Source organism: Alosa alosa, chromosome 13 (genome assembly GCF_017589495.1).
Source record: "Alosa alosa isolate M-15738 ecotype Scorff River chromosome 13, AALO_Geno_1.1, whole genome shotgun sequence".
NCBI lineage: Eukaryota > Metazoa > Chordata > Actinopteri > Clupeiformes > Clupeidae > Alosa > Alosa alosa.
In genome coordinates this window covers 13,218,678-13,245,303 of record NC_063201.1, presented here as the reverse complement: position 1 = coordinate 13,245,303, position 26,626 = coordinate 13,218,678, and the positions used below count along the sequence as shown (strand labels likewise).

At 42.4% G+C, this 26,626-nt stretch overlaps 2 protein-coding genes across 2 annotated transcripts; both read left to right on the top strand.

Moving 5' to 3' along the window:
• Positions 1 to 339: 339 nt before the first annotated feature.
• mettl6 (methyltransferase 6, methylcytidine) lies at positions 340 to 2,080 on the top strand. Its single transcript, XM_048261991.1, has 5 exons — positions 340 to 705; positions 800 to 934; positions 1,071 to 1,241; positions 1,379 to 1,520; positions 1,755 to 2,080. Exons 1-5 carry the CDS (start codon positions 469 to 471, stop codon positions 1,910 to 1,912), a joined length of 843 nt encoding a protein of 280 aa, XP_048117948.1. The 5' UTR covers positions 340 to 468; the 3' UTR covers positions 1,913 to 2,080.
• Positions 2,081 to 5,278: 3,198 nt separating this feature from the next.
• Positions 5,279 to 26,044, top strand: sh3bp5b (SH3-domain binding protein 5b (BTK-associated)). The gene is made up of 9 exons (XM_048261990.1): positions 5,279 to 5,610; positions 6,110 to 6,172; positions 8,228 to 8,356; positions 18,333 to 18,497; positions 18,802 to 18,932; positions 20,133 to 20,175; positions 20,736 to 20,961; positions 22,449 to 22,772; positions 23,845 to 26,044. The coding sequence occupies exons 1-9, from the start codon at positions 5,527 to 5,529 to the stop codon at positions 24,057 to 24,059; spliced, it is 1,380 nt and encodes a 459-aa protein (XP_048117947.1). The 5' UTR covers positions 5,279 to 5,526; the 3' UTR covers positions 24,060 to 26,044.
• Positions 26,045 to 26,626: the final 582 nt, after the last annotated feature.

Sequence of the window (26,626 nt, the reverse complement as noted above, 5' to 3'; positions counted from 1 at the left end):
CCTTTAGATTGATTTATTAGTATTTGCAGGTTTTATAATTCATGCTTTGTCTTTTTATCGTGTCTTTAAAAAGAAATACATTTGTTGGGCTGAGCCTCTGGCTGAGCTTTCAAACGATGTAAAAGAAACATCTATTGCGGTTTTGTTTCTACACGAACGACAATTACAGCTACACACAGTAGAAATTCCATGCTGAGTTTTGAAGAGTTGATGTGAAAGGAAGCAATCTACTATTTTGTAGGCATTTTATCATTTATTATGACAACTGTCTCCAAAAATAGACAATCGTTTTGAAAATTAATATATTCCATGTTTTATATATATATATATAAATATATATATATATAAATGTAGGTTAATTACTTATGATTCTATCGATGCTGGAGTGAGTCAGTCAGACTATAACGTTACTTGTCTTTGAGATCATTTTGAGATGAGATAGATAACTGACCACCTAGAGCAAATTAAATGGAGTCAGTTGAGTCTCACGTCAAACCAGATGATTCTGGCTCGAGAATTCTTTCCCAAGAGGAGCTGGACAAGTTGAAAGACGACCGAGTATTGGTGTCCGAATTTAAGCAGCAGAAGCTTGAGAAAGATGCCCAGAAGAACTGGGATTTGTTTTACAAGCGGAATACAACAAACTTTTTTAAGGACAGACATTGGACGACTAGAGAATTTGAGGAGCTGAAAGCATGCAGAGAGGTAATCGTAAAACTGGGCCCAAAATTACCTGATTAAACTGGCTTTAAGGTCGCAGCTTTTGATCATCCCATCTGTCTTATCTGTCCTTCATTAGTTTGTGTCCCAGAAGTTGGTGCTGCTGGAGGCTGGCTGTGGAGTGGGTAATTGTATTTTCCCACTTCTGGAAGAGGACCTCAATATCTTTGTGTATGCCTGTGACTTCTCTCCAAGAGCTGTGGAGTTTGTGAAGGTGAATAGTGAACAGAGCCCATGTTTATTCAATCATGGTCTGTTGTTCACAGGCAGATACGTTTACAAACTGCACCCAGACAGTATTCAGTTACAGTTATTTGCAGAAGCTTTACTAACAGTGTTTCTGGTTTCAGCAAAATTCTCTGTACTCTCCGGAGAGGTGTTTGGCGTTCCAGTGTGATTTGACCAAAGATGACCTACAGGATAATATCTCTGCAGAAAGCGTGGATGCAGCAACTCTCATATTTGTGCTTTCTGCTATTCATCCTGACAAGATGCAACAAGCGCTTGTGAATTTATACATGGTAATGTATTGGTAGCAATTATACATACACAAGTTACTCCAACACTATACATTTGCATAATTAATGTTAACTGAACGTTATGCTGTAGACATGCAGTTTTCACACTGACAGTCTTTCATGTTTGTTTTATCTGCTAGGTTCTAAAACCAGGTGGAGTGGTATTGTTTAGAGATTATGGCCTGTATGACCACGCCATGCTCCGGTTTAAATCGGGAAACAAGCTTGGGGAGAACTTCTACGTGAGGCAGGATGGCACACGGTCCTATTTCTTCTCTAAAGGTCAGTAAATAACTTGATTGAGTAAATAATCTGATAATGTTGACACACAGTATCAAAACAATGTCACAAAGCATCCCTTTATTGCATGTTCACCAAAAACAATCCAACATTTCAGCCTATTCACCTACAATGAAAGATGCAGACCTTTTGCAAACCAGTTTAAGTTATAACCAGCAATATATTGTATTGCTTGTCATGGTGTTGTTACATGTAAGTTGTTCTGATCTGCTCTAGAGATTCTGACCAAACTATTCCATGACGCTGGATTTGAGACTGTGGTGAATGAATATGTTCTGCGAGAGACCGTGAACAAGAAAGAGGGTTTATGTGTGCCTCGCGTCTTCCTTCAGAGCAAATTTAGACGCCCAGTGACCTTGAACAACCAAGTATAATAATGTGGCAAAGTGAACCAAGGATGTTGCATATTATTGTCAATTTAAAGAATAGTATAAAATGTTATTTCTTATACAGTGAACACATTTTTTGATAGAAATACAGCCATGAACATTTGTACATACCATGATTTGAGGAATTTTATCCATATTGTTTTTTTTTTCTTCGTAGTATTAATAAAAGTATGAATACATTTTTCCTACTCTGTTTTGTGTCACCACATTCATTGAGTTCATTGTATCCTGGTGACATTTCAGCCTGTATTGAATGGTCAAATACTACACCTATAAACACCTCCATAGTTACTGGAACAGGTCGCCACAAGATGGCAGCAACAGACCTCTGCAAAAGATCTAGAACCCATCGGTTATACATGCAAAATCTAAAAAATCCATTTAACCATACATTTTTCTGTACTTAATTTGACTCAATTTGAGACCATTTTAATGTCTGTACAATTTATATTTAATCAGATAAAATGGCATTAGAGTGTATAACAACACTGATGGGCCTAATGTTAGTCATTATGTGAGTCATTGATTGGTTGATTAAAATATCATTCCTCATGCCAACAGGCAACAGGGTCCAGCCTACACCTGACCTTTTCAATGATTTCGTAGAATTGGCTTTTAGTTTTACAGCATGCTTAGAAACCTGTACTGTGCATGCATATGTCAAACATGCAGTTCTGGAATAATTAAGAGGCCATTGCACATTTTTCTGATGTCATCCTACAGTTGCTAGGAGATATTTGAACGAGTGGACAGTCATATTCAAAATTAAGAGACAACTGTAAATTTGAATATGACTGTCAACTCATTCCAATGTCACTCGTCAGCAACCGTAGGATGACTTCAGAAAAATGTACAGTGGTCTCTCAAGTTTTGTTCCAGAGCTGCATATGTAACACATGGACAATGAAAACACAAATACAACATTCTTTCCTACTATCCAACTTTCCCCTTGAGAGCTGTGTGGCACTACAGTGATTGTTCCTGCTTACAGCCTCTGTGTCCATTCAGCATGTCCTAGTTTCACGTCCTGTTGGTGGGAAGCACAGAGAACATCATGAATTAAGTGCAGAGGCTATCAAGGTCCTAGCCTTATCAGGTTCAACCCTCATTATTTAACAGACTTATAACAGATTGAAATGACCAACACACCCACACCCTGTTCCTTCCACCGCATGCAGACCATGAGACAACCTTCCCCTGCTTGTCAACCACTGCCTTTCTCCATCGTTCCTCTATTAAAAAGCATGTTTGTTGAGACTATTCATAAATAGCTTCTCTCTGTTATTGAATCAAGCACGTTGATAAAAGGTAGCCAGTGTTATTTCATAGAGAGCAGACTCGACACATCCAGCTATTGTGCACACATTCTCTCACTGAAAATGGTTGTTCAGAATGAACAAACCCTGAGATTGATGGACTGAATTCAGCCACAGTCTTTCCCTAGGTGATTTGACTGAAACATTTCCAAGTTTAGTAAGTGAACTCAACATTCTGAATGTCAAACAATAAAAAGCAGCAAATAAAAAGTAGGCCTACACATCTAGCAGAATAATCACAAACCAAAGCTTTTGCATCAGCTCCATACAATTTATGTAATTTGGTCAGAGGAACATTTTTCAAATATGATAAAATGTGTTATTTGAGTGTGGTATATTATATAATTCAAAGAAATGTAAGCTTACCAAATGTAGGTTATATTACTGTCCATTTGATGTAAAAGCTTGTTTTGTCTATTGTTAGGTATGAAATCCCACAACATTAATCAGATTAACTATATGTTTTTGTCAGGAGGTGGAACAAAACATTTTGTTATGGCCTTTGGTCTTGCTGGAGCCAGCCCCACCAATGGCAGCACTTAAAAGAATAAAATTAATGATTTCCTGTGCTGATTTAGCTTCCCCTCACACCACACTCCTGGGAACTGTGAAGCACTACAGATCTGGTTGGATGTCCTTGTGGTGACCAGGTGCTTTGTCCACATTACATAACTGTCAGACAACCATCCAATCCTCCGATCTGTATTTTCCTAGTTTGACAGCAGGAATGAAGACAAGGTGTGCATGTTTGTGTCTCAGGGGGGGGGTATCAGGGTAGCTGAGCCTGAACACCGTGAAGATGTTATCCTTAGGATGTTATCCCTGTCCTTGGAGTCCCATAGGACAACTGCAGAGCTGACTGTTAGTTGTAAGGTCATTTTCAGTTGCAGTCATCTTGCCTGAGCATGCAGTTCAATACTTAGAGATGACTTGGAGAGATTCAGTTCTTTGTCTGCCCATAAGGAATGAGGGATGCTGCAGGCCTACAGAAAATTACTATAGTGCCTGAGCTTGAGGCTTGAATGCCTTCAATTGGATACCAGGTTAGATTACAATAGTTCTTTTGTCAGCAGGATTCATTTAATTTCAAAGAGGAAATTCTATCTCAGAATCAGTCATGTATGATGGACAATGGCGTCAGCTGTGACTGCAACACACAGCTTGGCTCTGACGTAGGGAGAGCATTCAAAATGACAACTAAACAGAATTTGTAATGGTTTTGTGTCTATTGTCACAGTCAATAGGCTACCTACCAAATACAGCCTGCTCTTACAATCCATTTTAAGATTAAGCGGATATGGTCACTGCTGAAAGAGCAGCATGTTTTTAAAGAGGATTTTCCTTTAGCTTATCGCTTAAATTATTACTTTCTTTTGATGTCATGTGGAAAAACTTGGGTAGGCCTATTTCATTTTGGACACAGACAATACAAAGTCAGTAAACGATTTGAAGAATCACACATCAGCACACCAGTCGATTAGTCTGAGACTATCCAGCATTACCTAGCGTTCATGGGCTTCGGAAAAATCTTTCTCTGAGTGAAAACATCATCATTCCGCGTCATTCACGTCACTTAATGTGTGAGTCAGAGGTCGGAAACTGGGGCTAGATTTTGGGGCTAGATTCTCAGTTGTTAACAGAGTTGCCCAGTTAGGCGCTCGTCATCACTTTTGTCGTCACGTTGTAGTTCGTTTGTAGTCCATGTGGCCTTTCATGTCCAACAGATTTAATGTGAACTCGGGAATTTGCGTTTTTGTCACTTGAAAGCTGCATATCATTCTTTCACGAGCATCTTACACTATATTTTAAGCAAATACAGTTGTTTGTTTAGGATTAGTGAGTGTATGTTTTAACCTTTGTTGTGGCATCCCTGTTTGTCACACATTCTGATGGCAAAGCACATGAACACTTGCTGTCGGAAAAACAAAGTAGCCATGGGGGCGGTCCTTGTCATTCCGAGGTGCCCTGAATGCACCCTTATACTGAGAAACGTAAAGGGGGCGGGTCGCAATGAATTATCTCGCTTGCCTTTCAGTCATTCCAGACACATGCCGAAGACGCACAAGGTGAAGTCTGCAGCTGGATGGATGGGCTGAATGCACACTGGACCACGGCCGATCTCGGTATTTAATGGGTAGCCTACCTAATTATTTGAATTTTCATAACAAAGATTGAGTATAGATTGAGGTTTTAGCGCCAACGTGCAGAGAAACAGACCGCTTCCAGCCCTTTCAAGAGGCTGGCTTTGTTCTGAAGCACAGAAATCTCTGAAATTTGTACGAGATGGGTACTTTGGAGAAGGAAAATAGGTCAGACGAAGAAATAGAATCATCATCTGAGGAGGAAGAGGTAGACCCCAGAATCCAGGTATGGAAATTATTTTACATATAGGCCTAGCCTTGTTGATCGAATGTTGTCGTCTATTGATCATGTCTGAACTTGTGTTAAAATATAAGAAGCCGTTTAATAGCCTATTGCCATTCTATCATGCTACTGGGAATGTAGGCTACGTCTTCACACGAATAGTGTTAAGACTTGCCCTAACATTGCATGTTCCTCCGCAATATTAAAACTGTAGCCTATACGCTCCTCTGGCTCGTTACACAAATATCCTGACTAGGCTATTGGAACGTTCTTGCTGGAATGAAATCAGTCCATGACTAATAATTATTGTAATGTCACAGAGAGATTGAAAGCTCATTGAGGTGTATCACCAATTTCCCATGAGGATATTTGCATCTTCTTACCATTAGTCATACTGATTAATTTTAGTTTGAAGATACAATTATCATTGTCATGTTTAGTTTTTGTATGAAGTTTGGCCTTCCTGTCTTGATGTGAATTATTTTGTGCTTCCTGGCAACAGGGAGAACTTGAAAAACTCAACCAATCCACAGATGACATCAACAGATGTGAAACTGAACTGGAGGTAGGCGACCTGCTCATGTTACATCAGACTCTTCAAAGGGGACCTGCAAAATCACCTGCACCTATACTCAATTACAATTTGTAATTTGTAAAAAAAATGTGATTCAGAGTAAAACTGTTTTGCCTTTGACAACAAGACTGGAGAATAATCCAAAGGTGATTAAGAGGTATTGTGCAAATAGACTCTGAACTTCGGAGATACCCAATGATGCAAAGTTGGGATAAATCTGTCCATGGGCCCCTTTAAGCCAGAGCGAAGCTATTTGTGCTGTGCTGTATAAGGTCATGTTGCAGCTGTTTTCATTAGGAGATGGGTTTTGCTGTTCAACAACTCCACTTTTCCCTTGGCAGCCATAGTAAGATGCGTTGATGCTGTGTGTGCCAAGCAAAAACGTGATGACTTCTGAGTCTGAGTGAGGAATGCTCAGTGCTGTAAACAAGGTTATCCACTCAAACAAGAGACACAGATATCAGCTGAAGACCTGACCACATGATCCTTTCTCTCTTTTCTCTCTCTCTCTCTCTCTCTTTTCCTTTCACTCTGGCCTGCATCCCTGCCCCTCTGCTTGCTTGGCGTGGATCTCTGATTGGTCATTTGTTTGGGGGAATCTAAGCATAATAAGGAAATTAGGTATAGTCATGTTTCATTAAATATAAGTGGAAATGAGGCCAGACTGTAGGGGACCTTGCTCAGCAACATGCATGCATCCATTTTGTTTCCTATAAGTGTGAGAAGATGCAGAGGATCTTGGGAAAGATTTGTGAATTGACTCATTGACAAGGAATAATTTTCATACTATGAGGAAAATGTGTGCCATTTTATGTCATGGTTGTTTAAACTGATTTTGGAATTGTTTGTAAAAGAGAGCCTTGTAGAGTGTAATGGAGAGCGTGAATAAGACAGCATTTCTCTGAGGTTCTTGGGTGATTTGCCTCTCTGAATAAAAATCAAGAGAGAGAGAAGGAGGGGAGGAGGAGGAGGATATCAGCACACACTGGCACAGTTCAGACAGTACCTCATAACACTATAATTTTCTTTAGCCAAGAGCACTTTGACTGTCATGTAGCTCACACTGCATCCAGTGAATGTTATTTACACTTCACTCCACCATCCCCAGGAATAAAACAAGAAGTGGGGGTATGTGTGAGACTTGTGAAAAAGAGAGGTGCCCCTCCACCCCCACCACCAGGGTTGTTCTTTATTCCAGGTCAGGTCTGTTTGAGATCAGTTAAAGAGGAGAGGAACAAATTACTGGGACACTGTCTTATGTCTGCATTCTCTATGGTTGATATTGGGGCTGATACTCCCATATTGTTCGGATGTCTTTTATCTATTTCATTCACAGTTGGGTGTAAGTCCTTGATACATTGCCTTTGCTGGTTGATGACCTACTGCGACAGACCTTTCTAAGTAAAAGTATTGATTTCTAAAATTTCACCCAGAGATGGGTGGCTTTTAGGTTGTTGATTTGAGAGTGAGGTTTTTAGGCGTCTTTGTTTTCTCTGCCTGAATGGCTGTCTTTGATCAGCTGTTTTTCCAAGCTGTTTGACATTATGGCACCTATTTTTCCCACAAAAGGTTTTTTGTTTGTTTTGGTCAGAGAAGATGAAATCTGGGGAAATGAGTTTATAACTGAATTATCTTTGATGATGTTAGATTGTTTGTTATACAGTGTTGGGCTTGTGGTTTTGCACAAAAAGATGTGTGAAATGTCTTGTGTAAGGATACTTTTTTAAAGATTATTGCTTAATTTGTTGTTTGCTAATGTGGTTGGTTCGACATAAATATCCTGCTAATTCAATTTAGAGTTAGTTAAATTTGTGGACACAGTTTTTCTTAGGAAATGCAGACTCACTTCCTAGAAAAATGACCTCAAATGCTTTGTTGATCTGTGTGAAAAGTGTTTTGTTTGAGCCCATTTTAAGCAAAAGTGGTCAATATTTTTTTAGCCTACAAAACTTTGATCTTTAATATCCCTTTACTGACTTTTGACCAGGAGCCTGTTCTGTGATGCTGGTAACACTCTTCCCATCAATTCCCTTTTCTTTCCATCAGGATGCAAGGCAGAAGTTCCGGTCTGTTCTGGTGGAGGCCACTGTGAAACTGGATGAGCTGGTGAAGAAGATAGGCAAGGCTGTGGAAGACTCCAAACCGTACTGGGAGGCCAGGAAGGTAGCCCGCCAGGTATGCACAGACAGTCAGAGGGCCAGAGTTCAGACTTTGGTGCAGAATTGGTTTGCATGTCGTTTTTTTAGATGCCCTACATTTCCAGGATTTCAAGGGGAACTCCACCAGTCTCTCAAAATTGTATTATACAGTATGCAGACCAGAACAAATGCATTTAGAGTAGCCAATATTTTGGATTCATGCGTGTATTCTTTAGTCTGTAGTCATAAAAATCTTAGAATTCATTAATGATTCACTGTAAATTTAATTAGCCTCCCCAGATTTGTGTTGCTTGTTGTCTGTATGAGAGATGCTTGGAGCTGAACATGGGCAAAGTTTACAATGCCACATTGTTGTAGGGTAGCCGAGTGGTGCGGCACATCATCACACACAATTTCAGTTCCCTATTCTACAAATGCCACGCTATTATGATAGCTATGCAGCTGACATCTGAGAGATAAGAACACTGACGGTTTTATGCCTGACGGTTTTATCGAACAGCCCTGACAGAAATGAGAAAACACAATGATGCCATTTTTATTAGTTTTTTTCCCCTTAGACTCCTGTGGTCCTCACTGGTCTGAGATCCACGTGTCTGTCGATGGCAAAAGTAGGTCACAGTATAACTTGAACGATTTATGAAACTCCTGAAAAGTCGGTAGGGAGTCTATTGCTCTGACCCAGATTTTTCACTGACGTGGCAGAGACTTTTTAGGGACTATACTCCTGGGCTGACCGAGAAAGGTTACAGCGTACCTGAGGGATTGGCAATGAAATTTTAAAAGATTTCCCCCTTTTCTGTGCCACTCTAGAAGGCAGACACTAGAGCCTAATTATGAATTGGGCTGCTGGCTCTCAATCTGTCGTGTTAAACCTCGACAATGTGGAAGTTTGTGTTTCCTCCATATTGTCATATATTTTGACGTGCGTGCTATAAATCTGTGGTGGTTAGTGAGGTTCCTATTTCACTGTAAAGTGTTTTGTGTGTCTGATAAAGATCATTTATTGATCCTGAAGGAAATTAAGCGCTATATAAATGGAAATTGTTGTTGTTATTGTTATAGCCATAAGAATACATTTATACATGTACATCATACAAACCATTTAAATAGGATGGAATAGAACAGCCTATAGAATTCATAGTTGTTCTTACCAAGCCCTACATAGACAAAGGGGCTAGCAAGCTTTATTTTGTGTGAAGGGGTGTGTCTGAGAGACCACATTGATGTCCATTAGGAGGGATGGTCAGCCATATGATGTTCGCCTTGTGCATGTAGCCCCATCTGTCCAGATGCTGGTGTTGAAGCTGACTAGTAAATCAGTCAAAATATATCTGAAACAGAAATAATTGTAACAGAAATAATTCTAGATTTTCAGATCAGTTTGCCTCAGATACTGTACATGAGGAATGATTGAGGGCATCGCTGCCACAATTCACAACATTAATTGTCACATTAAGAGTGAGGCAATATTTGAGGCATATTGCCAAATTTGCAGGCGTCCCCCCCCCCCCCTCGGGAGTGATGCTTGTGGGGGACTGAGGGACGGGGGGATAGGGGGTGGTGGGGGGTGTAGAGGAGGAAGGGCACGTCTGTGTAATCAGCACAAAGCCCCCAGGAGGCTCATTTACCCAGAGCACACTGTGGCTGGCCCATTGTGTGCGAGCTTGATAAAGAAGTACTGCAGAGATGCCAGAGAGACTCTGGAGATGGATGTCCGCTCACCGCTTGAGTGGACGAATCCTTACTCACTGGCACAACACGAGGGGGAGGGCGCAGTCAAACCCAGAGTGTTTTCTTGGCGTCTGCTATTGTTTTGGTTTTTCTGTTTGTTGTGGTTGAAATCCAGTATGATCCATCCTTGGCTACACTAGAGACTTCACACTATGGGTGAAGAAGTAAATATGGAATTGTACACAAATACACACTTAACCACGTTGCATATTACATTGTGAACATGATACACCTTTCCTGTAGGTGTCTGCATTATACATTGTTAGAATAACTGCAGGGTCATGTACATATTTGTATTGATCATCACAAGTATAAGTAGTAAACCAAATGCATGATTGATTGATTGCAAGCCATAACAGATTGCATATGGAGTATTCATGTTGCACAAATAAACCATCACCCCACACTTGCTGCTCTCTGTGGCTTTCTCTCTCTTCCTTTCTCAAATTCAAATTCATGATGGTCATTCATATTGCCAAAGCAGTTATTACAATAAATCTGGACATACATATATGGACCCTTTCAAGAGAGTTCCATTATCAGCATCATAGTTGGCCCCACAAGACTTCCTTTTTAACATTTTCTCCACTATCATATGTTATTTTACCAATTTTAAGTCCACAGACAAATGTTATCTTAATGCAGAGGAAGTAGATTGGGGCCCAAATAGAACGTTCAAGCATTGTTTTTGTTTTTATTGTTGAAAGGGTCCATACATATCAACAGATTTTTTTTCTCTCTCTCTCTTCCTTTCCCTCCCTCCTCCCCACCGTGCGTGGTCTTAGTCTGCAGTCTCTGGCAGACTGCGCTGGAGTTTTATCTGATGGGTGACTGCAGTCTCTTGTGCAGCCCCCACTTCCTTCTCTCCCTCTCCTACCCTGCACCAAAATGTCTGTTCGCCGCCCGTCTGCCTGAAATGGAGGGCTTCATGTCCATGAAAGGGAGACCCTATAGGGATGTATAGCACCCATTTATTCTGTGTTAGAAACTCACATCCGTTCTGTGTCATTCATTTTCTATTTACGAGTCCTGAATGGCATGAAGCAATAATGCATGTGGCAAGTGCAGCACTTGCTTCAGTAATAATCTGCTGCTCATTCACATTGTCAGATGCACACTCTGTATGTAGTGCAGTCGTAATAAATAAGGTCATATTTTTTCCGGTGAGATAAAATGCTGTTGATTTAGCCCTGAGCACTAGTGGGTCTAAGGGTTAGTTGTTGCCTAAGGCATAAACAGTTTAAAGAGTTTTTGCTTCCCTTTCGATAAAAATCACATTTGTGGTTGGCTGTAAAAATCCATAACTTCTTCCCACCCAAGGCTTTAGAAGTTGCTTGTTTCTTATACCAATAACACCGGCAGTCTTATTGCTATTCAATGTAAGCATTTTGAAGGAGGCTTGCATGCTAATTGTTGCTCGCTCCTCCATCCTGAAAGTAAACATGAGCTTCACCAAAGTTTTAATCCTCAGGATCAGCCAAGGCCATTTGGCATTTCAAACTTTATCAGCTCAAAAGTTGTTATTTTTTCTTCTAAAGGAGGCCATGTTTTCCACAGACTTTTCCCCTTCTTATAAAATATGCATCTGTTCAACTCCTCCCTCACTTTAGATAAGAAGCCCACTTTACATGTGTGCGCTTTCTTGGTTACGACTGAACTGTCTCTGTGGATTCTCAAGTCGTCTTTCAAGGGTTTGAATCACGAAGGTCCGAATTCCATTCATCTGTGTGCTTCCTCCTCTCCCCTCCTTTTTGCACTGTACCGTGTCATGGTTATACTCCTGTGAAGAGCTCAGCTGGCTGTGATCAGTATACGGGCGGAGTTTGCCGTACATGGGGGGGTGTGGTGAGATCGGTGTGGGTGGTTGGCTTTGGCACGGAATTCAGGGTGGATGTGCGGAGAGCACAGGCTGTGGTTATCTGTCCCCCTCTCTGATCTCATGCTGCTATGGATAGTGATTTTCTTCGGACTGCGGAAGTGCCCTCTAGCCCCCATCAGTTCAGCCTGGCTGATATGAGAGGCCAAGACTGACTGCTTCTCTGTCAGGCTAGGACCTGCCGTATAGGGGATCTGACTCGCAGCAGCAGCGGGACACAAAGCTCATGGATTCAGACACCTCCCCACATTAATATTCTGGAAGGAGTCCCCCTCGCTCAACACAGTGATGCTGCTAACTGCTTTAAGAAGGAGCATCTCTGTTTGAAACTGTTTAAACTGTGCTGCTTCACGTTGATGTGAGCAAGCACTAGGGGTAATTTATGGAATTCTGTGTTTGGCAGACGGTCAGAGTGAAAGGCGCCAAACCGAAGGGCCCTGTGCCAAAGAACTGACGTCACCGAGGCCCTCAGCACTGCAGAGTCTCACCATCACTCCTCTTATCTCGCTGCATTCCTGTCTCCTGTACCATCCTCTTCCCTCTCCTCTCTTCCTCTCCTTTCCTTTCCTCTCTTCTCCTCTCCTCCCCCTCTCCTCCTCTCCCCCTCTCCTTTCCTCTGTATTATGTTTTTCTTTGCCTTTTGTGATCTCTACCTCTGACTGCTTCATTATCTTGCTCTGTCTTTCCTCTGCTTTTCACCTCTCTCTCTCTTTCTCTCTCTCCACCTGTCTCCCCACACTCCTCCTTTTCTCTCGCTCCCAGCTGCGCTCTCTCTTTCCTTGAAGTGTGAGATTTGGCAGGTGTTTTGCTGCAGAGTAGACGTGTGTGCCAGGACTGGAGGGGTTGTGATGACAAGGTTATGTCCCCTCACTGACTCACAGCTTCTGTCTGTGAACTAATACAAGGGACTCTTAACATTATATAATATGATGAGGCAACACAGTTATCAGCAGTGCCCTTAATGAGTAATGACAATAGGACAGTGGTACAATGGTAGGTAGTAGTCTGCAGTAGGTCTATAGGTTTTTTTCATGGCTCCCACACACACACGTGACCCACACACACACGTGACCCCACACACACACGTAAATATGCACACACACACACACACACACACTAAAGCAGTATCACTAAAGCAGTATAAGAGGTTTAGGGTGAGTGGTCTGTCATGGCTTGTCATTTCCAAGTGAAATGGAAACCTCTCCGTTCTGGTTTGAGGTCGGGCGAGTAGTCACTGCTCTCACTCTGATGAGCTGCCTAGTGAGGCATCAGTAACCCTCCTCTCCGGGACTGTCAGACGACACTCCACTTCGCTCTGCTCTACCCTGCCTGTAAAAAGTAGCCTGCTGATTTCATGTGGGTCATATCTATTCTGTGGATCGTGGAAATGTAGGCCAACAATGAAACAAAATGGATCGATAAATAAATAAATAAAAGTAATCTCAAAATGGGCCGCAAGATAAATTTGTCCACAGCTGCACGAAGGCTCACATGGGCTTTCTGTGAAGTGTCAGACTCTGCACTGGCAACGGTGTCAGGATCTCTTTGATCAGTGTTGCTCCACTTTCATAAATGAAAAAAATCAAGACAGCAGTCTGTTTTTGGTAATGTGACAACATCACTTTCTCTCAAAACCAATAACTGTGTTGTTTTGTATCTATTTCCTTCCTACTGACGAATCCTACTGAGGGATTTGTATTTGTGCTGTGATGTTTGACATCCCAAAGTTAGATGAATCAAATTCATACCGTTTCATGTGGTTCCTAGAAGATGTGAATGTATTCATTGGTCTCATGTTTCCGCCATGTATCAGTATGGTAATCAGACAGTAAACTGATTAATTGACCTGTGAACCTGTTTTGGTGAATGGAACATCCATCAAAATCCTGGCAGCAAAAGATCCCTGAAGCCGTGATAGTTTCTTGCTGTCCATGTTGCCGTGCAGCACACTGCTAATACAATATTTGGAGCAGAGAAGAATAAGATTCTGGTTGTTAGTAGATCAAATAAACCATCATGTTCCAGAGACTGTTCTCAACATTGTTCTGTTAGCCAAATCAGATGACTTTCCCTTTGAAGAATGCCTCCACCCGACACTCAAGTCATGTCAGAATGATTTTCCACAAGCACCTCTTCATCAAACACCTCTCCCTTTTAGACTCCCATGTGTGGTAAATAATTGAATAACCCCAAGCCAGATCCACTTTTCACATTTACTAACAGAGTTCCTATATTTCATCATCGGAGCAGAGCTACTGTGGAACTTTTCATTAAGGGGCTCTGACCAGCTATAAGCCTGGTTGTGGCCTGGCAAACTTTCCTCTCAAGATCAAAATGGGAAAAGTACAAGGGCTTTGGCAGAGACCCAGCTAGAAGATTCAGCACTGTAATGGGCTAATGAAGACGTGCACTGATAGAGAGTGCCCAGGATGCCCCAGGAAGTGTGTTCTTGGAAAAAGATAAATGAATTTCTCTGTATGGTTGTAACTGAATACATACTTTTCACCCACACCGGTGTCATGACACCTACCTCTATTGAAACTTAAAGAGGGTGGATAAGTAAGTATCTAGTCTGAGCACTGTGTCAGCTGCCTGTATAGATGCAGAGATGATGATGATGATGATGATACAGACCTGAAGCCCCCACTGTTCCACGTTTTTGGCTCATAGGAGGAGCAGAGGAAAGAGCATGTACAGTAGGCCTACTGTCAGAAGGCCACAAACAGCTTGCTATAGCACAACCAAGCAGAATGAGGGGCACAGTTCTTTTTTGTGCTGTAGTGAATGACCTGGTTCTGTTGGGTCAAGGGCCCCACAGTTTACTTTAATTTTCTAGCTGAATTTGTGTTGACCCACTGACTTGTTGACGACTACATAAAATAGTAGTTTAGCAAACCACAGACCTGTTTTGGTTGTTTTGACCCAATGGTCAGAGGCTTGGCGCTTCCCCATTAGGACAGACCCAAGACGAGGTCAATTTCAAGTTTATTTAATTGCAGAGGGTGAGCATCGGGCATTTAAATAGCCAGTCTATGGGGGGAGTTATGGGGGTGGCTGTGTGCATGTCCTCTACTAGTGAAGACGGCAGCCATCTGTTTTTCCTTCTGTTCAACTGACATCATTTCAGACATGGGCTCAAAATAAAAAAGATCTCTCCAGGGCGGAAGCCTGCTTTATCATGACAGATAATATAATCCCCTTCATGCAGCTTTTGTGTACGGTCATATTCACTGTTTCTTTTCTCCCAGTATTTCAGAGTTTCAAAGACCGCAACAGTCCTTTTTGTCAGTTGACTGAAGCAAGTCGTCGTCATCATCACACATCGTTTGGGTGTCTTTGAAGTCTGAGTTTAAAAATAACTCTTCACACGGATCAGGGGAGAGAAAGAATGAAGTGATGGACTTTCAGTTTAAGTGTCCACTGAAGACCTTGATAAAGGAAAAAAAACAGGGAAAGTGGTGAGAAAAGGAGGACTGTGTGATACTGATCTAAGATGTGAGTGTATATACGGAGTATGTTCGCTACAATGCTGTACAGTACAGTTTTAGTGTAACAAACTGTGCCACAGTTGATATGTAATAGGATCACATGATGAAAACAAAAATCCTTGATTTCTACTTGGTTTCAACCCTCTCTGGTGAAATTTCCCCAAGATTTTGATACCATCCTAGATACCGTCCCCTAGCAACCTGGATACCATCCTCGCAAAATCCTGGATGTTGCTAGGATGGTATCAGAATCATAAGTTGGTGACATATGATTGATTTCCACCCTTGATGGTAGGTAATTCTGACCCTGCATGTTTAAAGACTGTAGTGTGATCTGTGTGTTGCTGTATCTTCTTTCATAGACACCTTTAAAATTCCTTGTTGCCATTTAGTATGTGTTGCTGTGTCTTGTCTGCCAAACCTTGTATGCCAGATGGCATTCTGGGTGGCACTGTCCAGTGACTCTCTCTCTCTCTCTCTCTCTCTCTCTCCTGTCCTTTGCTCCCTGCATCCGCCCCTCTGGGCATTGGGTTTCTGAGTGCCCAGGGCATCAGCCATGCCAGCCTGTTCAGTCTTGCCTTGACCAAACCACAGGTCTCCGTCTGCTCCCGAGAGGTTTGCTCTGTCAAATTCGATTTCTAAACTGTGTGTCCATTTGCAGTGAGTCACACACGGTTTGTCCACAGGGTTATCACCCTGTGTAAGCAAAACAGATGTGGGAAGCAGAGGAGAGAAGGGAGAGAGAAGACTTGCTGTAGATGTAGAATGTAAATAGTGTCTACAGATAACTGTTAAATATATTGTGCAAAATGTATAGATATGTAATAAGTTAAGTGTTTCTGAACCTAAACTAACTAAAAGAGTAAAATAAGGCTAATGAACTCAGCAGCAAAGCCTTCGTTGTATGGAAAAAAAAACACCGAAGAAGTAACTAAACATAGACCTCTGAAGTTCGCCAACAAAAAGGAACCACAGCTGCCATGTTTGCTCATATAAGGAGATCCGGGTGTTAATTGAAGCTAACTACCTATGGCAAGTTGCATTGTAAGTTAACTCTGGGGTAGCAGAGATCTGTGTCTTTGGAAGAACTGTGAGAGCAAAACATCTACATTTCTGATTTCTTTGTTCCCGAAGAGTTTAACAGGTGTGATAATTCTAAATCCCCATGTTATTTTCCCATAGAAAAAATATCAAGATACCGGATCTCCTTATTTGGGCAAAGATGGTAGCTTTTTTGTAGGCGAACTTCAGAGGTCTATTGGCATATCAGGCAGGGTAATTTTGGCTATTTCTCTAAACAGTTTGTGAGTACTGTTTTAAACATGACCTTTTCTATCCTGAGTGGAACGACTGGATGTTTTCTTGTTTTGATTAACAGATAAATGCCAGACTCAAGGGCTCAGTCCCCGGTTCTCCTTCTAGGAAATGTGGTGTACCACTGATAGTACTGATGTGTGTGTCTAGGAACACGGTGGTCAGGGGATCAAAACACGAGACGAGGTGTCTGTTTGGAGCATGTGCTGCATGAGCAGTTTCTGAGCCAGGGGTCTGTTTGTGAGGGGGCATGTTTCAGCTGGACTAGGGCGGGGGTCAGGAGGCTTACTTTCTGCTCTCCAGGCTGAACCTGACACAACAGCTTCTCAGCATGCACTGGCTTGTTTGTGAGGGGGAAGCTGGTGGACATGAATAGGCCATTTACTGATATTCAGGTCACTTTTATCTAGGGAAGTGCTGTACATCTCTATTGTTTCTGTCTTCCCTCTCTCTGTCTGTCTGTCTCTTGCTCACACTCACTCACTCACACACACACACACACACACACACACACACACACACACTCTACATTCCCTGCATTAAAAGAGTGACAAAAGGGAAGAAATAAAATGATAATGAAATCATAATCTCCTAGAATCATGAATGTAAATAGTGAATAGGGTCAGAAGCCTTTCAGATGTGTGTCCAACTTGTTAAAAATATCTGTCCTATCCCTTGGCTAGTCAAAAACATCATTTAAACTCTCATCAGCCAAGGTTGGGGTGTGGGAAAGTCATGTTGCGGACACTTCAAATGGCCATCCTGAGTGCATTTGCTGGGTTTTGTGCAAAGCTGTGGGAGTGGCCCCTGTGGGGTAAAGTTGGCTTAGGGCATTAGAGGTTTAGAGCAGTGTATCCGGGCAGGGGGGTAATAACTGACAGATTAGACAGGAAAGAGGGGGAAAGGAAAGGATTATAGCACTGAAACTCTTTCATGTGCTACTGCACGGGAGCTGCTTTGCCAGCATTAGGAGCTTTATGTTCACCACTACAGACTTCCCTTTCACCATTTTGCCGCACACAAATTATTGTCTTCTGTGTCAAATCACTTTGAAGACACAAAGTGATGTAATACCATTACAAATTATATGCTCTCTGTATATTACTGTATATGTACTATAAAATATAGTAATAGTACTAAATTATTCTACAGTACTGTATTAGTATCCATAACCATATTTCATTAGACAGAGAGGAACTCTACAATTAGAGAAAAGTACTCTAATATTATCGCCCCCAGTTCCACATCACTTCCAAAACTGACTGATTCTTAGCTGCTCAGAAAAGGGGTCATATTTCAGACTGAGGGGCAGCTGTCACCAAGTCATATTATAGCAACACTCCCAAACAGTTCTCTGTCTGACAGACAGATGCTGACAGATCAGATGAAGCCTGTGTTGTGAGAGGGCCCTGAACACCTGGTCTTGTAAGCAGATGGTCCTCTCGCCACCAGGTGTTGTAAATATTGATTTCTGACCAGAAAACCTGTTTTCTTGTTTGTTTGTTTATTTGTGGGTGTGTCTGTCTATTTTGTGGTTGGTGCCCATGCATAGCTGATGAGCCTGGTTTCTCTTCGTTCCCCAGGCTCAGCTAGAAGCCCAGCGGGCCACCCAGGACTTCCAGAGGGCCACAGAGGTGCTGCGGGCCGCCAAAGAGACCATCGCTCTGGCCGAGCAGCGGCTCCTAGAAGACGACAAGCGTCAGTTTGACTCGGCTTGGCAGGAGATGCTCAACCATGCCACTCAGAGGGTGAGCGAGGTTTCACACGCCTACCATTACATACCCCTATATACAGACAAAGCTTTAAAAAGTAGTCTCTTCTTTTGTATTGCAGTAAACATGACACATATCAATTAGTCCTGTTTCAGTGTTCTGTTACTGTTATGGTCTTCATTTGAAATTTAAATATCTTGGGTACAAGATCTGAGGGAACAATATTTCCTGTTATGATCATGTATACATGAAGGAATGCTCTCACAGTAAATGCAGGATTAGTTAGCACCTCTTGTAAATCCCCTGTGGCCATACAGATATCTTGATGTTTCCATCGCAGGTCATGGAGGCAGAGCAGACAAAAGCACGCAGTGAACTGGTACACAAGGAGACGGCAGCCAAGTACACCACTGCCATGGGTCGCATGAAGCAGCTGGAGAAGAAGCTTAAACGCACCATCAACAAGTCAAAGTGAGTCAGTAAGCCTCTGCCGCCCTAACCGAGTTTTACTGAACAAACAAAAAGCTGCCCTGTTTTTATAACATTGAATAGGAATGCTAATTCCTTCCCCACTACTATGCAACCTTTGTTTAGCAGGCTAATATATGATTTGTATATTTATATGACATTATGGAAGGATACACTGTTCATATAGTTCCTATGTTCATAACTCAATGAAAAACCTAATTACTGCTAATCTCTTCCTACCACCATGTAGTCCTAGTTTAGCAGAATATGGACTGGTTTCCTGCACATTGTTTAATCCCTAGTCCTGGACTCTCAATGGAGAACACGGATCAGTGATCTCACTGCCAATAGTTATTCATATGATTATGAAAGAGGTTGGAGTCAATTAGGAGGTCTCAGACTAGAACAGTCCTAATTCCCCAAAGTGTCTTGTTAATGAGTATACTTCTGAGGTGTCCTCGAGGCTTATTCACTTTAATCACAGTACTGCTGCATTAACTATATATAAGTCTATTTTAATTACACTTCTACATACCTTTTATGAATGCGAGGGGATGATATAGTAGAAGCATGCTCAATGGTGTAATGAAGTTTAATTGACCTCTTATTTGTTTGTGCTTAGCTCTGTTAGCTACTCAGACTTTAACCTTTACGAGATCTTTCGGCTTTGCATGGAGTCTGCCAATGATGTGACCTTTAGTTATTACATTAAAATGTTATCTGTGAAGAGCTAGTTTAGAGACACTATTTAACATATTGCCAATAAAAGGTTTTGATATGGAAAACAGCCTACATGGGATCTTTTAGAGATCTTGCAAAGAACCATTTAGGAGGAATTACGCTGCAGTGCCAGCAAGGCTGACTACTGAGGAGCTTGTGGGTGTGTTGTGCGTGTGTTTCCTCTGTACTGTGTGTGGACAGACTGGATGCAAACATAATGAAAGATGTAGCAGTGCAGTGTGGAGGTTGGGATCCTGTGAAGCTTATCTCTGTGTTCTCTCTCTCTCTCTCTCTCTCTCTGAACCCCTCTCTAATCCTCCGACTCTGCCGACAGAATGTGGCAGCACTTTGTGAACGGTTGCCATAGCAATATGCAGAGTGCTATTCATAGATGATTTGGCGCTTCTAATCTCTCTCTCTCTCTCACTGTCACATTCTTTCTGCCTTTCTATCTCTGTCTCTCTCTCTTCTTTTTCCCCCTAGGCCTTACTTTGAACTCAAGGCGAAGTACTACCTGCAGCTTGAGGTTGGTGCTCTGTAAAAATGTTGCTTTATTTTTCCTTCCAAAATGGACCTTTTTTATACCTTTTTGATGGTCAAATGTTTGACACAGTCCATTTGTCTTGTCATTTCGTAACCTGGGAACTTCCTGAACTGATTTAATTCAGATAAACATCTTTTGAATTCTCTACCTTGTAGACTAAACAAAGACCTTTAGGCATAAATCACTTTGGCCAACTGCGAGCTGCAGATTTCCTATTGTTCGCTATGGTTCTGTAGTCTAAACATTTCATGTAACTAATGAACGGGATATAACTTCTTTTGAATTATAATGGTTTGAACATATGAATTTTGCAGTTTGCCATGAAAGCCACAGCATTTAGACATTCTGCAGAGATAATCTTCACATTTATTTTATGTGTGTGTTATTGCTATATTCTTTTATCATGGAAATGAAAATAACACACATGTACTAATATATCAAAAATACCAGTTAGGGGTCCCTGAGTCATGCTGAAAATGTCTTTGTTTGGATAAGTATGAATACAGAATGGCTTCATGGACCACTGCTTCATTCATTTCCAGCAACTGAAGAAGAATGTGGATGACCTTCAAACCAAGCTTAGCCAGGCAAAGGGGGAGTACAAGACTGCCCTGAGGAACTTGGAGATGATCTCGGATGAGATCCACGAGCGCCGGCGGTCTTCAGTCATCGGCCCCCGAGAACGAGGAGTGGGTGCCGAGGGCGACTTCATCAGTGTCACCGGAGATGATGTCACCAGTTTCAAGCTGGAGTCGGATGGCATTTCCAGTGAGTGGACATTAGGATAAAAAAAAGACACACCAATATTCTCCATTACACAACCCAACAATTGCTCCTGGCATGCTTCAGGGGTACAAATCCACTTTTTTGGTTTATTTACTCTAAATTTCAGTTGGCTAGAAGTAGAGGGTAAAATTAATTGTCCAGATGTGGGGAGATCCTTGACAAACTGATGTTTGTAATCAAGTACACTTCTTCCTTCTCTCTTCATCACTGTTGAGCGTCTAAATCTAAACACCTCCCTGAGTGCATTATTAACAGTAATGTAATGTCATTATCCTCCATTGGATCCTGTACTTTAACAACTGCTCGGCCCAATTGCATTAGCCCATAAGTGGCTTTCAATTCAGGGGGCTTCACTTACAGTGCATACAGGCTATAAATTCAATACTAGTGTGCTGTATCCATGATTGGTTTGGATTGTATCAGAATGAATGGAGTTGTTTGTGTTCAATGATTCTGTTTGGGGTGAACATACACAGGCACATTTTGTTTATTGTCAGTGTTCTTGCAGTTTGTTGACTGCTTTTAGAGATGGAATTTTGATGTGGGGTGGAGTTTGAGTGTGCAACAATGAAGTACAGTAGCAAGACTTCCTGTAAAGTTCAAGTACTTGGAATTCAAGAGGACAGAGCGACTGGGTGTTCCAAGAACTGTTTTGACAACTTGGAACACAAATTTCTTTCTCTATTAGTAAACACACCATTTTATTTGATTTAAAATGGCAAGTGAAATCTCCTTTGGGAGTGATTTGTGATTAAGGAAGGTTCTATTTGTGAGTTACTGATTGAGCCTTTAGAGAGCATAAATCATTTTAAATGAACTGAACCAGTGAGATCCATTGCACAATTCGTCTCCCAGCTTTTAGTCCTGCCTGAGACATTGCTACTTTGCAATGTCAAGTCATTCCATGTACTTTGGTAGGTGAGGATTGCAAACAATAATGAAGAGCAGCATAGATATTATAAAGATTATGTTTTCTGACCGATCATTTGCAAGGACCACATGGTCAATAGGTCAGCAAGATAAGAGCCTTCTGACGTATTTTTGCAACTTTTATGGCCACTGTAGTTACACAAGTACTTACAGGACCAATGCGAAACCTCAGCGTTGGGTGACCTTTGAGGCATAAAATTTACAGCATATTTACCAAGGTCAAGGCTTTTGCACATATACAGCAATGACGTTCAAAGCACAGACAACAGATGGTCACAACAACACAGCACTCAGATGTTCATTTGACATTTCATTATTTACTCTAACTGGTCAGTAATGTAACAGTACCGTTTTTTCCTATAATGTTTGTAGTATGTATGCTGTATTTGTGTGTTAGCATTAAGCATGTTGTATTGCTGCTCTGCATGAGAAGCATTACATATGAACAAAGATTGATTCATTTACCCTGACTCAGCCTGCAGCCTGTGATGCCAGTTAAGCTGTAGTCTTACAATAATGTCCACCTTGTCTGTCCACAGTGACCTCAGAGACCTTTGAGGACGAGAATAGGAGCACCTGCACCATGTCCGAGGAGGACTCGGAGACCCAGTCCACCTGCAGTTTGAGCTCGGGGCCCCACAGTCCACTGGAGCTGCCCTGTCCCTTCAGCTCAGCCTCCCCGTCACCGTCCTCTTCCTCCTCCACTTCCTCGTCCTCTTCCTCCCCCACCCCTTCCACCCGGCCCTGCAGTCTGGACCTGCCCAGCACCGTGTCCCTATCGGACTTTGGCCTCATCTCCCCCATCCTGGGTCCTCACAGTGAGTGCAGCGGCGCCTCGTCTCCAGAGTGTGACCTTGAGAGAGGTGAGCCTGACCTTGAGGGGGGGGGGAGGGGCAAAACAACATCCAAAATACCTCTTATCTTGAATGTATTTTTGGTGTTGCTGTGAATGACGAAAACAAAAATGGAAAAATAAAATAAGAGCTAGTACATCAGCATAGAAAGGGGGTCACCAAGCTCTCTGCAACCATCTGCATAGCACTTGGACCTTTAGCCTCATATGTCAAAATAGAATTCAGAGAGGAGAGAAATGCTTATGTAACGTGTGTGTGAATATGCAAAAGAAACAGAGAAGAAGTCAGAAGTGTGATGATGTAGCAGGTTTGTGTGTGTGTGTGTGTGTGTCTGTGTCTACGCACCTGCGCCAGCTTGGAGGGCACCTCTGGCCGATTAGTCATTCTGTCAGGTGGCTGGCTGCTTGCGTCAACGAACACTGGCAAAAACAGCCAAGCAGAACTGGACAAGAATAAATGACTACCTTTTGTCTGCCTGTGCATTTGGACGGTTTTGTAACTAGGACTGTAGAGAAATTTTAAGCAGCCTCTACTCCCTATAAAATGTTAAGTATCTGCTAAAAATATATTTCCTGGTACACTCACCTGACTCCATTCTTCATGTGCTTGTTATTGCACAGTTAAGTACACAAATAATAGAGGATTTGCATGTTACAACGGCTTTTGTACAGGCCTAATTTCATCTCGTTTCTTGCAAAATGTTGCACCATCCTCTGGTATAGTACTGTTTTTTGTGTGTGATTCTTCCAGCCCTGAGCACAGTAGTCATAGCCATATTACTGCATCTCTGTGCAATATATTCCATTGTAACGAACGACCATTGTCCTGTAAATCGGGTTTTCAAGTGATTGTATCCCTGGGACTACCATTCTGACTAAGAAGCGATCTATCTTTTGTGGGGTGTGAGGTAAAAATAGAGGTTGCCATAGACGATTACGGTATAGCAATTACCATACCATGAAACTACATTGTTGAAGTTGTGGGGATCACGGGCAGTCACCTCATGGTCCGGCAGTGGGCTGCAGACAAACTGGTCGAAAACCCCCCGACTTACACGGTCCTTTTTTTGTTTTGCCCTCAGGTGACCGAGCGGAAGGAGCAGAAGCAGAACTAGACAATGCCCTCAACAACAACAGCAGCAACAGCCTGGTCAAGAGGAGCTTCAGCCTGGAGACGCGCTTCCGCTTGCTGTCCCTGAGGCGCAGCCGCACGGACAGCGGCAAGAACGCGGAGCGCCAGCGCGTCAGTCTGGCTCGCCAGCCCTCCCCCTCTGTGCTGGTGTTGAACGGGGTGTAGCGCCAACGTCATCCCCTCCGACCCCAAAATGATCCCCACACATGACCTCCTCCACCCCCCCCACCTACTTTATCCTACTGTGTGCAAACAAGGAAACCAGCCCACCCCCACCCTCCATGTACCTTATGACATTCATTTCAAGACTTTCATGAGCGCCAAACGATGACTGAACTATATGGTGGTCTACAAACCTGAATTATATGGTGGACCTGGAACATTTGATCCGTCAACAAGATGAAGATGGTGCATCTGATGAGAACTTACAGAATATCACCGTGGGGTGTTAAAGAAAGTTTTGTTAGAGGATAAAGGCATTAAGAGCAAGTAAAGGATTTCCCATCTTAAGCTCAAAGATGTAGTGGGGGTGTGTGATCTGGCGAACACACATGGATGTGCCTTAGTGTATGGAATTGGCAGAGGTGGAAAAGTCCAGCTTCAGAAAGTAAATGTCCAACCATGTATTGGATCTACCTGTGCACTTAACACAGCTGCTCTGCCTGGCTGAAGAGTTGTGCTAATTAGAATCAGTTGGTTTAAGTGACTAGCTGGAACAGATATGTGGTAGGACTTTTACTTTCTGAAGCTGGACTTTTCCACCTCTGGGAATTGGATAGTGGTGGCTCTGGCGAAGTTGAATGGGGTTAATGGTGAGGTATTTCTATTGAATGGCAAAACAGTTGACGAGGAATGCATGTGAACGGGATGAAGTAGTGGAAATCAGATGAGCAGTGTGCACAACCATAAGGAGACCATCTCGTCCATCCTTGGCCATGTAAATACTCCGCCTTTGCCTTCTGCAGTGCTGTTTAGACTGCCTGGCCGCCAGTATGCACAGTAGCAAGACTAACTAAAGGCGTCGTAACTCCTCCTCCTTGGATCACGGCAGCTGATACTCAGCAGATACTCAGCTGTGCATGGACAAACACACGCATGCTTTTAATATGGAGCCTCTCTCTGTCCGCCAGAGCAAAGAAAAAGAAGTAATACGATCTGTCTGATGCTGGCCCATTGTCAGCATTCTCGAACCTTAACTGTGACCTTGGAAGTGAAGGAGTCACTTGGACCCTCTTGCGCTGTAGCAACAGACGCCTCTCTCTCTCTCCAGCTCCACCAACTCCCTGTGCCCTGTCCGTCTCCACAGTGCTGTTGCAGATAAATGGGGCCTCCCATCACTGTTTGGCAGTGTGCATGCTCTCCCATCCATCTTCCCGACTTCCACCCTTCCCTATCCCACAGGTCACGTGCTACAGCAGCACTGCCGGATGATGTGTGTGCGAGACTATAATATTAAGATATGAAGCAATACTACTGTGTGTGATGTGTCTTGTGAGTCATATTCTACTACTGATGTCTTGACATGTGACAGACAGACTGTGGTGATGGGGAGGTCTTGGATTTTGGTGGGGTAAAAACATCCATCTGACCTACTAACGTTTAAAAGAATGGACAATGGGGTAAGCGTAATGCACTGTTAAGGAAATGACCACGAATAGAAGAGTAGAATGTTGTTTCACCATCAAGCTTTCTATTGTACTGCTGCCGCTGCTAGTCTTAGATGCCAATGGCCAATTTAGAGTGTCTAGACGAGCGACAGACAGTGGACTGTGTGGTGTTTTCTGTGGCCTTGTTCCCAGACAGAAGCCGGCTTTAGAGCAGGCCGAGCCCTAATCAGGGTTCGGCCTCACTCCACGCCAGCTCCAGAACCAGCCAGAGTCTGGGCTCTGCTGACCCACAGTATGGTTTTGTATACTTCTGTGCACTTTGTGTCATTATAATGTCTACTGAATCTCTTTGCGTGTTACTTTGTGTGTAGTCAACATGGAGGGTTAAAAGAAAAGTACAAAATACAAAGAGGTAGAATCCCTCCTTCCAGTATTTTTTGTCCGATTTTGTTTCTGCTACAAGCCTTTTTTTCTTTTTTCACAAGCCTGTGTAAGCATTTTCTGCTGGAAATAAAATAATAAATGTGAAGTTAAGAAGTGCAAGTCCTGTCAACTAGTATTTCACTTGAATGCACTGACCTCATCTTAGTTTAACAACCAGCAGATGGTATGAAGGAGTTGCAGTTGAACTTGGCGCCTTCATTATAAATTCCTTCAATGATTAATCAGATACAGCAGCTCTGGCTGCTGACGCTTGGAACCATGGACAATAGTGAGGTTTCACAGTAGTGGTGAGTGATGGGTTAGAATATAAGCTAGGACGCCTGACGCTGCAAGACTCTCCTGTCAACGCCCCTCTTAGTATCAGGCAGTAATACATGATCCTCAACATTCCATAATGGTTTACATATTCACAGAGGCTGTAGGTCAATGTCTTATAGCACTTAAAAGTATTGTGGTAAAGAAATAATATTTGGACAAAACTTCAAAAGCAAAAAAATGCTGTACCGAAGTATTCTTTTTGAGAGTTAATGCCATCATCATCTTTGCATTTCTCTCCTCATGACCAGGGAAGATTCCAGATTAGCATTTTCATCTTCTCCATGGTTTAGGGTTTTTGTAATCCAATAATTCCTTGATTCTCAAATATCAATCTGAAACCCTGTGAGCAACTACAAGCACCAC

What these genes read in the sequence shown, in the direction of transcription:
- sh3bp5b (XM_048261990.1), top strand. Translation starts at nt 5,527, where the DNA reads ATGGGTACTTTGGAGAAGGAAAATAGGTCAGACGAAGAAATAGAATCA. An exon ending in AGGTAGACCCCAGAATCCAG is followed by an intron (nt 5,611 to 6,109) that starts GTATGGAAATTA and finishes TCCTGGCAACAG; the next exon opens with GGAGAACTTGAAAAACTCAA. An exon ending in CCAGGAAGGTAGCCCGCCAG is followed by an intron (nt 8,357 to 18,332) that starts GTATGCACAGAC and finishes TTCGTTCCCCAG; the next exon opens with GCTCAGCTAGAAGCCCAGCG.
- mettl6 (XM_048261991.1), top strand. Translation starts at nt 469, where the DNA reads ATGGAGTCAGTTGAGTCTCACGTCAAACCAGATGATTCTGGCTCGAGA. An exon ending in AGCTGAAAGCATGCAGAGAG is followed by an intron (nt 706 to 799) that starts GTAATCGTAAAA and finishes GTCCTTCATTAG; the next exon opens with TTTGTGTCCCAGAAGTTGGT. An exon ending in GAGCTGTGGAGTTTGTGAAG is followed by an intron (nt 935 to 1,070) that starts GTGAATAGTGAA and finishes TTCTGGTTTCAG; the next exon opens with CAAAATTCTCTGTACTCTCC.